This window comes from Bombus affinis, chromosome 14 (assembly GCF_024516045.1).
Source record: "Bombus affinis isolate iyBomAffi1 chromosome 14, iyBomAffi1.2, whole genome shotgun sequence".
In the NCBI taxonomy this organism is placed as follows: Eukaryota; Metazoa; Arthropoda; class Insecta; order Hymenoptera; family Apidae; genus Bombus; species Bombus affinis.
The window spans coordinates 9,847,041-9,862,780 of record NC_066357.1 but is presented as its reverse complement, the minus strand read 5'-3'; the positions used below and the strand labels follow the sequence as shown (position 1 = coordinate 9,862,780).

Here is a 15,740-nt window from a genome sequence, read left to right as displayed (position 1 = left end):
GGTGAGATTTTACGGTAAAGGGAAAGCAACTTTTAAATCGGCGCATACCTGCTGCAGGGCTTAACCACAGTTGAACAGTACGTGACTCTTAAAAAATTTGCAATTCGTTCACCTTTGAATTATGGCCACGATATCGCGAAACACTATACAATTATCGTTCGTTGGCACATTTTGTCCTGGATATTTACAGTGTCTACACCAATCTAAACACACTGTAATTCTTGTACAATTACGTAATTACGAAGGGCATCGAAATAATTCGAAAAGTGTGGTTACTCGAATTTATGAATTCATAAAGAAACTGGAAAGAAATTCACTTATATAATTCAATATACAAATAGCTTAATAGAAGCGCTTTTACCCCTATCGTAACGTATTTAGAGTTAGAAATTATAACATATTCTGTAATTTTTATCATAAATACTGTTAGTAAAACATTTCATACGAATTTTATTTCAAATATCAAGAAAATATACTTTTTCCTCGATGTTTATATTATTTCAAAAAGTTAAACATAAATTGTTTGTTTAAAAACCGTCAAATTGAAACTCAATAATACACAAGCAAAGATTATGCCATAAACTTTATTTAATTTCAATCGGGATAGCTTTAAATTAAATATATAAAATTGACGAGATGATAACGTGTGATATTTCTGATTGAGCATGGTACAGATCTGGCATATCTATTAATAAGTAAAAGAAGTAATACACTCGCACAATTACTTCCTATATCAATTACCGGAGAAGACGAATAGAAAATTAATATTGCGGATAACTTTCAGTAGTTATTGCTAATACATATGAACTTCCGATACCAGCTAGTATACTATATTGATTTTCTTTCAACGTTCCGCGAATATTCCGGTTTGTTTGCATTGCACTGAAAAAGTTGGTTCCGCTAAAACAAGAAATTTAATCTGCTATATTCCCACATCAGATTTTTATCGTTTTATTGCGATCTTCATGAATAAAAGAAATACTCAAAGATATCCTTGTCGCGTGTTCGATCAGATGCTTTGGCAAGTAATTTTTAAATGAAACCTTGATCACGTTCGATATTTAATAATGTTTACGACAAGAAATTAGAACTCCGATAAAAAATTACCACAGTTATTATAAGTTAATTAACTTTAACACGTTATCACATTTATTACAAGGAGACTGCGGATTTTTATGTAAATGCATATCTTTGAGAGTATAATGCACATCTTTGGTAAAATTTTTATTTCGCTAGAGATTGTAAATTGTAAAAATTTAAAAGAAATATATGGCAATTCTGAAAAGTTCGTATTAGTTTCAGTTCGAAGTACACATCCATTCAAGACCTTCTCCTTGCCTTGTAAAATATTGAATCAGTATACTATCTCGGCCTTTAAGTAAACCGGATACCACGGTAAATTGGAAGAAAAAATACTGGAAACCGATAAGCCCTGCACTGCTTTAATCTTCAAATTTACGCAGAAACTTGTACACTCTTGTAATACCATGATTCTATATAAACTTAACCATAAAACATCTCTTCTAAGAAATACTAAACAAAAGAACTTAATCCTCAAACAAACGTTTAGTATTTTATCTTTATCGTACAAAATATTAATATTTTCCAAATGTTATTTTTTTTAATACAAAATTAAGTAGAAAGAAATAGTCAATTTCTGCGCTATTCCAAACTTCAAGTAAAAGTAATACCACGGTTACTGTTGGAAAAAAAATTGAAAGAACACTGAAAATTATCAATCTTCTCGCTACAATAACTCTATAACTGGTGATAAAAAATTCTTCAAGATAGTACTATGATACTCTTCTGTTCTCTGTCAACAGGAACAAAATGTTACAAGGATTGAAACGATGAGACTTTCTCGAAGAGTCACCTTTTATGTCGCTGTTCAATTTTCTTCCTATAACATAGTTAACACAATTTTCGTTAGCATTGAAACTACTATATTATAAGCATACCTTTGTATAGAACCTACATAGGAACTTCAAAAAAGAAAGAAAAGCATCGTTAAATTGAATTATTGATAAATGTTTCTCTGGTGAACGTTTCTCTTTGTAGTGTTACGATGTTGAAATATCAGTTCCGAGTCAAATGGATTTACAACTCGATTATAAATGTGCTGTTATAAAAATGCAGAATTGTTTGAGTATGATTAAGAAATATAATGGTATGTATTCGTTTCGCCGAAATTTGAGATTTGTATTAGGAGAGTGTGATGTGTAAGGAGGTAGCACGCGAAATATCTCCGTCAAACGGTTCTTGCGATACGACACTTTTTCGAAAAGTTTCTGAGTCCTTCGTCCAAAATTAGGGGTTTCTGCTATATAAAGATATAGAGCACTCTGTTCAGAATGTGCTAACGGTAACGCTTTTATTGCCGTCTCGAGACACGAATGTTCTCAAAAACCCTTAAACGCGATCGAGACCGTTTGGCCAACCTGGAGTAAGGCCTTGATGTAGGATTATTATAGTTAGAATCACCGTAAACTCTAAACAGCAGGAGGTGGCGGTGCTTCAGCCAGTAGCGTGTCGTAAAAACAAGCGAGCAGTTTGCATAATAATCTCTAGTTTGTTGAGCATTATGCCGACTGATATCTAGAGAGTTAGCTTATAACCAGTCCGCTTCCGACATAAACTCGGCGATTTGATAGCGTGCAATTGCTGGTAATCGGCCGGCAAATTAATGCTTATTAGTCTAGTCGTTACGATAGAAATCCATGAGATTTACCGTTCGTTGTTATTACTCTCTCGTTCTCGTGACGAACTTACCGGACCTTTCCAAAGGCGACGGATGAAAAAGAACGGCATCGGGGCGAGGGTCGACAGGCCGATCAGTATTCCGATCGCATTCGCCCAGCTAGGGAATATGTACTCGCCATAACGAGGCATCTCGTACGTACATATTTGATACACGAACACCACCTGCGAACGAAAAACCAGGAATAGAGGAAAAGAGAAGGGAAACAAAAGGAGTTCTTATTTCTTGTGTAAACTTCTCGGGGGAGCAGTAAGCTTGATGGTACAACGGCCAATTAAGAATTTGATATTTTTAATCGGGGCTGACTTTGGCACACTCTCCCTCAGGTATCTTTACGTCTCCGGTGCATAGAATTTCAGATTAAAATGAAAATTTACTCCTTCCTAGCGAGATCTGATTCCAATGACTATATTTACTCATCGATTAAATTGCCTCTGCTGTATCGTAGATACCGTACTGTTGTGAATAGTGTCATTTTTCGTTTCATTAACTATGATCTTTATTGCACTGTGTTGTAGGTGTATACAGTGTTGCTAAAGAATATATGGACACTTAGTTTGTTTTTGGCAGAAAGTAATTTAGTTATAAAATTGCGAATATACAACATCGTCGGATCATAGAAATATATAAAATTTATTTTATCTATCTTGGTTGGAAACCAATATAAAAACGTCATATTTAGATTTTATACGTATTTCGTACATTTTATATGTATATAAGTAAGTGTAAATGTGCGACATATTGCGTAGTACCAAAAACAAAGCAGGGAATATAGCGATTGATTTCCCACATATTGCATGACAGCCAATGTATTAAATTCTTGAATAATCATGAATACGAATTGTTTTTGTCATTAATGACATTAATGTTAAATGATTATGAAATTATTTGTTTGCTTTCATTTCGTGTACGATATGAGATCGATAAACTAATTGCCAGTAATATCTTATTGGGCACTGAATACTTACAGATTTAATCGGAAATGAAATGGATATCGCAAAAGTTATCGAAGCGATAAGTAAAATCTATGGAAGACGTCAAAATTTAAAAATGAAATATAAAATTAATTCCCCTTAAGGATCGGAAGACCAATTTATTCGCGTAAATTATTAGCATTGTCTTCGCTAAAATTCTAGGAATAACAGATATAATTTTTAGTATTTAATTTCCTTCCTTTTGATTTTTTAAAACAACTTATCATATTCGTAAAAGCCTAAATGTATCTACTATTTGAAATCTAAAGAAATATATTAAAGCGTAGTGACAAATGTACGTTTGATATCAAAAGAGGAAGCATAATAGAAGATAAGGGGAAAAAGAGTAAGAAAGAAGTAATAAAAGTGAAAAATGAAATAACATAATAGAAGAAGATGAAAAGAAGAAAGTGGGAAAGAAGTAATATTGCGAAGGATGGAGTGATATAATTTCAAATTAAATGAAATTGATCTAACAGCTTCAAAGCTTTAATAACACACCCGCGATCTCGTCGTACTCTGATAAACCTAAATTCTGCACTAGTCTCTGTAAATCATCAATTTTCGTTAAATATGATTAAAAAGAGGAGGAGAAAGTAATAATTCGCCACTGGAAACATCGTAAAATATAAAATAAAAAGAGAACGGATCCTATATAATAAAATATATCATATATATATATAATATGTATTATATAACTACCATAATCTGTAGGAAAAATCAATATATTCCATTTTCCGGCAACCAGCAAGTCCATAAATACTAACGATCGATACCTTCGAGTTCGCTATGTAACTTACATTAAACATACGAGCTACACCGAAAGGAACACATTGCCCAAAGTTCCCGATAGGTATTAAAACGTTTCCGGAATGGCGTGGGAAGTTTCAAAGCCGCCATTGCATCCTATCTGGAGGACACGTTGTATATGAAAATCAAGTGACTGATGACCGAAACACGCAAGCCGATTTATCGGAAAACGGCGATAAATCAACAGAGATCGCACTCGATTGATCGCGAAACAAAGCTCACAGGCTTGTTGTTTCCGTTGTTTTTCCAGAAAAAAAGGAGAGTGCGACCGAGGAAAGCTTCGCTCTTTTCTCGACGATCAATTCGAGTCTGTGCGCTTTGAGACAGAAGTTAAGTTGTCGATTTGATTGGTTGCCTCGAAATCAACCTGCGGACGAGGCCGGTAATCGATGAAAGAGGAGGAAAAACCGCCACTCGATTCGGCGTACCGTGATCATTTATTTCGATACGATTCATGATCGCTAAAATGGAACGTGACAGGGGTTTCCAGCAATGTGGCTCGCTTCACGAAAAAGGAGAAGAGGTAGAAAAAGAATGGTTATTGAGGAAAACTGCCACCGCTTATATTCTTGCGCGTACAATTGCGTATAGGTGGTATTAGATTGGTGCATGTGAAATATCGAATATAGATTTTTCTGCACTTTGAATCTGACAGAACGAATCATCCATTAAATTTTGTCGTACTTTCGTTCGCGTAAAATCGTATTAAAGAAAAAGAACTTTGTTATGCTATACGAGTATCGACTGTGCTATGATAATACAAATATCGGAACCATATTATCAGCCATCGTAATCAAAGCGTATGTATATTGCTGTTTCTTTATTTAATATCTATCGATATCTAAAAGAATCTCGTACGAGTTATTACCGACATAAATGTAGCATTTGGGTAAAATTACGTAAATATTGGAAGAGTGTAATACTAGATTATTGAGAAAGCTTATAGCGACTTTAATAATTAACATCAATTCTGTTGTATATTTCATGTGATTGGAAGAAGATTAATCGCAAAACTAACGTGGATATGGCATTAAATGCAACGATTTAAAAGAAATTCCTGCATTGATCGATAAAAGGACATTGCTTTTTAATAAGGCAAATTATCGATGAAGAGCTACAAATATGAGATATTTGGGATAGTTGAAATATCAAACTCCATATATCTCGTTCATCAAATTCATTATCATTTATTTTTCGCTGTATCAGGATTGCTTTAATTCGAAGAAGTTGGATATTTTAAGAGCCCACAAAAATTACTTCAACTAACTAATTGCTAAAATCTACTCGCCTGAAAGTCGTGTTTAATTTCTTGCAAAATATCCAGAAACATTTTGAATCTCATATTGTTTATCTCCTTCAAAAAGCTATTATTATATGCTAATGAAAATCCATGGATGGCCCTGTTTAAAATGAAAATACTTTCATCTTACTTGTAAGGCCACGCAATATTCGCACAGAACATCATCTTAAAATTCTAAAGGTAAGATAGATATCTCAAGTGATAAAGTTAGACGAGATACCCTGTAGAAAAATATAGAAAAATGTAGAGAGTAAATATAGGAAAACATAAAGGGTGGCTGCTCGTTAAAGCGAACTTCCCCTGGAGCAACGTCATTCCATGCGTATACATGAAAGTATACGTAACTTAGTACAAACAGTACATGCTCGTTCATTTACAATTACGACAAAATAAAAGAAAAAGGTACGCGTAAAGATTACTGTCTTGTAACGTTCGTGCTGGTAGACTGTAACCGATTACGATTACTTGTTAGATTTTCTAATTAAAATGTATAAAACTGGTAAAACGTATATTTAGAAATATATTAAGATGCGGTTTCTCCTTCTAGTTTTTAAAGGGAATATCGTGGACAAAAGGAATTTAACAAAAAACAGAAAGAAGATAAAAAGACAACCTACAGTGTTGTCAGCTAAATGTAGTCTGGTTATGTTGCCAAGATATGGAAAAACGCGAAAACAAACATTATGCATTTTTTGTGCTATCGTGAACACCAGAAAAATATAATGCGAATATCTATATACAGTAAATATTTGGTGCAACATTTATTTCAGTGGTAATTAAATATGCACTATTCCGAACAGAATTTTAACGAGGTTTTGATGCTTGTGAACATAATTTTATATCATTAATAATTTCTCGAACAATAAAACATATCTCTATACACACTCGTCCTTAATCGATAATAGATACTTTTATAATCAACTGGATTCTACGTTGGTAGTTGAATTTGAAAAATAAAAAAACGGAAAAGCATAGAACAAGCTGTATGAAAATTAAGTATAAATTATTGTGTTTAAACCTATCGAAATTTATGTTCGTTTACCTATATGTTTAATAAAAATTCTTGCAACGCAAGAAATGTCAGTTCCTATTACAAAGAAAAACAGAGAGAGCTAATCAATAAAAGAGAAAACGCAGTACGTGGTGAAAAACTACTCGGAATAGATTCATAAAATTTTTAATGAATTTATCCCGGTTCATCCTGTATAATTAAATATTATAAAGATAACGAACGAAGTGGGGGATCCATAAAAGACCTAACTGAGGTTTAAAAAAGAGCTTTAAGAAGAATTATAATTAACAATTAAATAGAGATAGTAAAAATTACAAAAGTAAAATTTTGCTTATTTTTAATCCTAATTACCCCGTTAATAATAAGAAGAGATCACTGCAACGAAGCACTGAACTTTCTAAAATTAATCAGGCCAGCAAAAACTCAGAAGAAAAGGCTGGACATTAGCATTACAAAAGTTTACCGATGTAAAGGTTTACAAGAAACGCCCTTAGATACTTTCTAATGCCAGCGACTGATGCGAAACTTTTAAGCTATTTTAAGCTTTTATCGAAGGAAGCTATTCTACGATCCACATTAATGTTTACGAAACGAACTCTTGCAAGACAAACTATCGCAGAATATTATTTCCGGAAATAAATTAGGATTGATCGAGCGTCAATCTGAAATCGAGCTATGGTGTATTGAAAACTGTCGTATCGAACTAACCGGGACCGAGTATATCGCATTTAATAAAGCAGTCTATCGATCAGATTTAGATCTCTTTGGAACTCTCGATACAAAGACAGATATAGAACAAGATAGGCATCGGTGGAGTGCAATGACTCGTGAAAATATTCGAACACTTCTAGGAACTTGTTATATATTTATATACGGTATACGTATGATACAAAATATTTTGAGATCTCATTAGACAAGAGACACGACTATCGTGACTAGATCGATAAAACTTGAAACAGATCCAAAAATATATATAGAAGTTAGAACATATTTATTAAAGACACGCATATCGCAAAGATCACCAAAGTATTTGGACAGACAATTATTCGGTATATTAATAAGCCACAACATGTAGCGAGACCATATTTAGCACTAATTATATATTTAAGACTACTATTCGTGTCGTATACTAATTTTTCATTAACAAGGAGATAGCAAAAACTGTGAAATCTCGAATGAGTTGACTGTATGTACATTCTATACTTCAAGTTGACGTAAAACAACCCCAAAATGGTATGAGTGCACGGCACTCTGTTTTCGAGAAATTGATCGAGAAGTTACGATCTTGTTGCAATGATTTGTAAGTGTATGTTTGCAATAAATGTCTTCTAATGTCTCTATGTACATTTTTGAATTGAATAACTTCTATATACATTTCATATTTTACTGTTACAAGCACGATGGTCGTGTCTCGTTATAATGTTAAGAAAATTTGAAAAAGTTTCGTATAATATATATAATATGTTCGTAAAAAAATTCCGTGATAAGTTTCGAATACTTTCGCGAGCCACTGTAGGTTACGATAGAATAGAACCGAGAAATCTTTACCGGAGAGACTCTACTCTGCTCTTGCTGCGATAATGATGAAAATTCTCCAAGGTGACTCGAGAGAATGATCATTACTTGCTTCTTTACCGTGTCTCTCTGCGCGTGCTTTCGCCTGTTCGAATTAGTGATCCAGATATTTCAGTGGATTTACGTTTGTTAACGATGAAGTGGGAGCAATGGAACATAATTATTTAGGCTGTGATTTTTTCAATGGCTTCGGACGCGCGTGACGAGGACCGAGCGCGAGGTCATTTACTAAACAAGATGCGAAAGCAGTAGAGGCAGAGTAAAAAAAAAGAAATAATAAGAAAAAAATATACGACCGACAGGCGGAGGAAGAGTCTAAAACAAACGGAAAATCAATAATGGAGCACAAGCGTCGCGCTAAATGCTTGCGGACCGAGAAGCAAAACCGCGATAATACCGTCAGTGAAAACACCTCGAAAGGAGAAAGGATTAACGTCTTAACTATGAGGTGCATGCCCGGAAAAAGAGAGTGGTACGAACAGAACGAACGAACTAGCTCGTGTCCATGAACCGGATTTGTTTAATCGCTCGGATGATTCGTATGATTGCCATGGTTTCAACCAAGTTTTACGAAAGCTAAGTGTGATTACATAGTATATTTGGGGGCGAATATTGGGCAGATTCGGATGTATAACGGCGAGAATGAACGATGATTTATGTATTTGAAAATTCTGAAAATGTATTGATTATTTTAGATGCAATCGGAGTATATGAAATATTTAAGACGTCTAATGCAATTTAATAAAAAGAATATTTGTTCGGTTTACTCATCTTGTACCTAAGGGAGAGACCACAAAAACGAACGCAAAATATATATCTTCATGGGAGGTTATTTTTTAATAAATGTAAATATGATTTTGAAGTGAACTCTGTTTTTCAAAGTAATATTTATTTTGAAGAATCTTGATGTGAAATTTTGTAGAAATATCGTAAAAGAATCGTAAATTTAAATAATTCGAATTCAGTTTTGGGAAATTGACTTTTTTGATTGCACTCAGACATAGATATGTAGCGCTCTCTTTTAGTTTAAAAACGTCAAATCTTGATCGTGCCGAAATAACACGGAAATCGATTTAGCTTTATCCCTATTATATAATTATATCATTTGTATTATATAATGGATAGGAGGAACGATATAATCACAACAAGGACATGCGTAATTGGCTGCTGACCTCACCTAAGAGCACAATATACAATTCAGATACTAAGCATTATACATTCATGTATGTCAAAGTTATGAAACTCTGACAGAAAGTTATTGTTTTCAAAGTTGCTCGAAATTTCCCAATATAACTTGTATCTATTGTATTAGGAAATTCAATTTGAGGCCGCATCATTAGTAACCAGCGAAACTGCTATTAAAATTGGTTGAACATAAAATATTTATGACACTTTAAAACAAATTTCATAATTGATATAGTTTATCTGGAAACTTTTAACCAATATCTACATGTAAGTTGCATTTATATCCAATACGTATCTATTCAACGCTTTCTTATCTTACACTGCTAAGACGTACAGTGTATCCGTGCACTAGGAATATACGGAATTATACGTTAATCTTTTTTTCGTGAAACATTAGAATGCGAATTCTGTTTATATTATATTTAAAGATTAATTACATTTTAGTATATTTAAAAATCAATTACATTTTTACGAACTGGAAGAATATATTTCTTTTGAATATCGAAGAAATTTTGTAATTATAAGAAGCTTTTCTTTCCAAGATAAAACTGTTATTCTGTTGTCATAGTCGTTGCCAAAGTTTCTAATGTTTTATACTTCGTTTATATTTACGCAAAGATGTCCGATTCTCCTAATCGATTACAACAAATTAATTGACTTTTATCGATCGATAACGTTTTGTCGAATTTCCCATTCGCTAATAACATTTACAATTAACATTTGCGTTTTAACCTAATCAATTTTAATTCAAACGATACTTTAGTATCTTCGATAATTCCATATTGCAGATGACAAATCAGGGGATTTTCAATGGAAATATCCTCGGCATTTTACGCCATCGAGTTTCATTTACACAGAACGGCATCGGCATCCGACATCTGTAAAACAAGTTCGATATCGATCGAGTTAATTATCGGAGAATAACTTGGACATAGTTGGCCAGGTGTATTTCGAAGGCCCTGGTGCACGGAAACAACTGTAGCAACGCGTCAAGACACGAACGGAGGGGATGCGATTACAATGCACTTACCAGACAAGTGATAGGCGCGAGCACAACCCAACTGAGCCACCAATATCTGCGGAGCAAAAGGCTGAACCGCATTTGCATTTCAGCTATGTTACGCAGGAATTTGTTGCACCCGTAACACCAGCCTACCACGCCGACCTCGGCAATGCCGATCAATAGTATTGCCCAAGAAGCGGTGTTCCAGTCCATCAGCGTGAACAGGTAAATACCACCATCGAACACCATCGGTATAGCAAGGAGCCAGCAAGTGACGCATATCCCTAATACCACGTAGCTCTCGTGTTTTCGTAAATCTGGTCGCAGGTCCAATATGGCGGTGTTTATCGCCTGCACGCCTGCGAACTGCGTATCGTAAAAAGCAACGACCGACTGTGTTACTCGAGATTCGATGCTCGCCCGTCGGGGATTCTCGTTACCCTTTCTCCGTTTTTATATTCTTTTCTTCTTTCTCGCCCCTTTTTCCCCCTCGTATATTTTTTTTTTTTCTTTCTTGACGCCGTCTGTCTTAATTACCCTTCAGCGTGCAAGCTGCAGAGGCAGCAGAGGGGCAGAGACGCGTGTAGAAAACAAAGAGCCTTTCGCTTTCTTTCCGCGGCTCTCCCTTTCTCTCCGCCAGCTTTCTTTTTGCCTCGCTCGTTTACCTTTCTACGGTTCTCTCATTCGTAGGGAAAAAAAGGTAGAAAGACGAGGACAGGAGGAAAGGTGTGGATTTCAGTGGGACGGCAAACCATAACTCTTTCCATGATATACGAGCCTCGAGGCAGAGAGACGGGAGGTGATGCAAAAGTAACACGGCACGATCGTCTGGCTACTCGCGAGCACATTTTCCCTCACAGCTCTTTTGACGAATACGGCGGCTGGCGTTCCGGTTTTCGCGGCACTTGAATAGCGCCTTCTTAGCTGGCTCGGTAGGACGAAAAATTTTTGCCTTCTCCTTCTCGCGCGCGCAAACCCACACCGTGCAAATAACAAGGCCGTACTTTAAACTTTAAACAACATGGAAATACGATGCTCTTCATTTTCAAAAGTCTTCACGCTTCTCTGCTCATGCCCTTTCCTTTCTCCCTTTTTTACTTTATCTCCCCTTTCTTACTTTCACCTATTCTTTCGCTTCTTCTCGCTAAACCTTCTTTCTCTTTGCTCGGCAACCGCGAATCGACTTGCACAGTGCTCTCCTTAACTTCAAAAGTACCTACTCCATTTTTTAACGAACTTGTAAAACGCGAGGAGCGCGCACGGTTCAACTCGTTCAATCGATCGTTACTTTTCGCGAATCTACCATCCTGTTGTTTGATGTAAGTACTTACTTGGCTACCGATGCCTAGGATGAACAGCATGACGAAAAACAACACTGCCCAGAGATTGGGCAACGGCATCCGTGCCACGGCTTCTGGGTACGCGATGAAAGCCAGCCCTGCCCCGCTTTTGATCACGTCGTCGATTGGCATGCCCACTTGACGGGCAAGAAATCCCATAATGGAGAAAATTACGAATCCGGCGAAGATCGACGTTGCAAGATTCGTAAACGTCACGATAATTGCGTCTCTGAGAGAAGTAAAGGAGAAAAATATATTTAAGACGGGTAGCAGGAAGTTTGCCTTCTCATTAGATCGAATACGGCAGGTTCTGATCACATTTTTATATTTTCATGCATTCTGACAGATTGCCGTACCCTCCACGATTATTACGAGACCAAGATCATTTATTATTTGTATCTACAAGTCGTTTCCGCAGGACGTCCGAATCGTGTATGAATATTTCGCAAACGACGGACGATAAAAGCTCGTATCAAAGGCATCGGTGTGACCGAAAATGGGTGGATGGTACCGTGTTTTAGCTTCGTATCGTCAGGAGAAAACGACCTTCTGATTCAGCGAGCGACGCCGTGTAAGGCTTTTCGAAAGTATAAAACGTATCACGCGATAAGGGCGAGACGCGGCAGTTAAATGACAGAACAGAGGAAGAACAATTAATAATCACAGGTAAAAGTTGGCCAGCTGGTGCGGCAAGTTATATTCCGGTGCTGCACTACTTGCTCATTCGACTTGCGTCGCACTGATATAATTTATATACGCGATGCAACGTGCAACGAATTGTATCTACCGTTGGGAGAGAAGTTCAGCGTCGGATAATCATGCTAATTACGACTTTCTGCAATATTTCGAGCACGTGAACGCTCCGACTCGGCGAGTATCGTCGTTTCGGAGGTACCGTGGCATGGATGATTCATCTTACGATCAGTATCGTACGAAATGAAGCAGACGTTCTCAACGTCCAAATATCGTGGCCACGCGCATTCACTGGCTCACTGTTTCGAATACACTCTGGGCTTGATAAGTCTAGCTTTAATCCTCTCACTGTCGATTTAAACTGTCGGTAGTGCGCTGCAATAACTACGTCGAAGAATTAAAAAGGTGTTGTTTCATATGGATTTTGGATATAATCATTTATTGATTAATATCTGTTGGCTAATATGTACTCCACATATGGTAAATTTTAATAAGTGAGATAGGAAAAGTGTACGTAACGATTCATATATCGTCGTGAAAATAAATATCTCGACGAATTTTAAATCGCAACGATTTATAGTTTTTGATGTACTCATGGGACACACAGATTCCACAGCTAAAAGATTAATCATTTTACGACGAATCACGTCATTAGAAGATCGCTACAGTCGATTCCGACGACAGAATTCAGACATTCGAACGCTTTTTCATTCGAAGCACGAGTGCAAATTCGTTGGTGGACGTATCCAAAGGTTCACGCGAATGTAAAATGCATTATCGTTACTGCTGACTTTTAAGTGAATGAATCGTATTAATTGAGCGGAAGATTTTAATTGGATATCCGTGTAATTTTATTGGATTGTCGAGAGCGTAATGGTGATTTGGTAAGAACACGAATAGATTACGATGATCTACATTTGCTCATTCATAAATTTATTTCCTGATGCATGAATATACGCTTTCGACCAATTTCAGAGTACACAAAATTCGTAGTAGCGTTATAAAGAAGGAATCGCGTGGTCGAATATCGAATGTATACGCTTACCTGTGGCAATTGTTATTGAAATTACTGTAGCTCGAAAGAGTGATCAAAGATCCACAACCAATACCAAGGGAATAGAAAACTTGGGACGCAGCATCTGCCCATACGCTAGTTGATTTCAGTTTTGACCATTTTAGCGTAATAAACCAAAGAGAACCGTCACCAGCACCGTCCAGTGTAACACCTGCGCGTGTACAATAAACCAATAAAAATAGACAAATTCTTTAAAATAACTGATATCGCTAAAAAAAAACATATTCTTTATGCAATCCAGTGATACATAAAATTCTTAAATTTAAATTTTTAATTCGTATTTGAAGTTTAATGTCGCATAAAGAGATATCTCGTTTAATATCATTTTAATACAATTTTAATATTCATAAATTATCAATTATCTTGTCGAAGAATTTTAATTATGAAACTTGATATACGCGAAAACCTCGCGCGGGTCATGATGCCATTTTATCATCCCTGATCGTTAACAATTAATTTATTTTTTAATTTGTTGACAATTCATCGATTGTAATATTCTCTTCCGATTCGTTGATAGTTATTTATTGCGTTCTTAATGAACGTGTCCGATGATTGAAAAATAATTATTTTGCATCAATTCTGAATTAATAATATATCGCAAAGTATTCATTTATTCTGACGTATAATTAAAATTTTATATCATCTGAAAAATCCTGACGATCAACGGACACCCTGTATACACACAGCGTCGTAACATTCTTTTATACGATGGAGAAACAGTTCTAAGATAAAAATGTACATTATATAATTTTTTTTAAGAGTCTGTGTAATAGCAAACATATTAACTTGAGCAATAAGTTCTTTCGCTTTTCATCAATATGCATTTCGGAGAATGTTATCGGTATATTGCGAATTTTCATGTATCTATAATAGTTTTAAAGCTGCAAAAATCTACAGATTGCAAATAGTATATAAAAATATATGAAATATTCAAAGTGAAGTACTCTTTATAATTTTTAGTGGATGAAATTTAGTTCTGTTCGCAGAAATATGAAATTGCATAAAAGCTTCCAGTCTAGTTCTAAAATTTATTTATAGAATGTAAAGATACATGTGTTTGAATTTATGTAAAATAAATTACATCTTGCTTAGATAGATTTTACTTGAAAATAAACACACTTGACGTTCTCTTTTAAGAAAACGTGAATGAGCTTGTTTCTCAACGTAATACATAATTCCTTAATCGCATCAACGAAGAAATTTCTATTGCATGAAAAGCGTTTTTCTTGCGTTCTTCTTACCTCGTATCAGCAGCGCTGTAAGCATGACGTAAGGGAAAAGTGCGGTAAAGTAGACGACCTTCCCAATGGACTGGACACCGCGCATCAGGCATAGGAAGCAGACTATCCAAGCGAGGGTGAGACATCCTAACAATTCCCATCTTATGCCTCCAAAATGTTCCCACGTGGCACCTCGCAGACCCAATACACGGTCGCTAGATTCGACCAACGATAATATCCGATCACGATTAAATATTTCAGCTTTCTCCGTGATTTTCTTATTTATAAACGAATAACAAACTACATGATAGCTAAATAAAGATAGAAGGTAAATAACAAAATGGAACATGTCATAGTTAACTGAAAGATGCTATGAAAGAATACTTTAGTAAAAAGATAGTCAGAAAATTTTACGTGGACAGCATTATTGTGTTTGCCGGCGAAATGGGAAAAAGTTGTAGAAAGAAAAGGTGATTATGTTTTTCTTCGTAGCACTCTCCAGTACCACTGACCTAATTCTCGACATAAAAACCGGTCTACTTTCCTCGTGTGACCTAATATATTTAGAATATCGATTTTGGAACTAATACTCGCTCGAGCTCATTTCATTAGAAGAAAAGTAATTACCAAGTATTATAAAAACTGTTGTATTTAGATATATTATTCTGCATATCGCGTGCGTTCTGTTCGTTTGTTTCGTGATCTTTCGTAAATGCGTAAAGATCCGTGACCTAATGATTATCGTGATCGATATATCGAAAGAGAAAAAAAAAGAAAATGGTTTATAACATACAC

The 15,740-nt window shown here is 35.5% G+C and overlaps 1 protein-coding gene and 1 long non-coding RNA gene across 21 annotated transcripts in view; one reads left to right on the top strand and one right to left on the bottom strand.

Annotated features, from left to right (window-relative positions):
- Positions 1–15,740, top strand: part of LOC126924473 (uncharacterized) — a 105,837-nt gene that overhangs the window by 66,610 nt on the left and 23,487 nt on the right. The gene's annotated exons all lie outside the window — the stretch shown is intronic.
- The window catches only part of LOC126924470 (sodium- and chloride-dependent glycine transporter 1-like), a 30,859-nt gene that overhangs the window by 3,627 nt on the left and 11,492 nt on the right, over positions 1–15,740 (bottom strand). For both annotated transcript variants that reach the window (XM_050738995.1, XM_050738994.1), the window contains exons 5-9: positions 14,967–15,160; positions 13,696–13,876; positions 11,949–12,186; positions 10,645–10,983; positions 2,770–2,922 (exon numbers count right to left, since the gene is read on the bottom strand). In XM_050738995.1, coding sequence (XP_050594952.1) covers positions 2,770–2,922; positions 10,645–10,983; positions 11,949–12,186; positions 13,696–13,876; positions 14,967–15,160 — 1,105 coding nt within the window. The remainder of the gene's footprint in view (positions 1–2,769; positions 2,923–10,644; positions 10,984–11,948; positions 12,187–13,695; positions 13,877–14,966; positions 15,161–15,740) is intronic.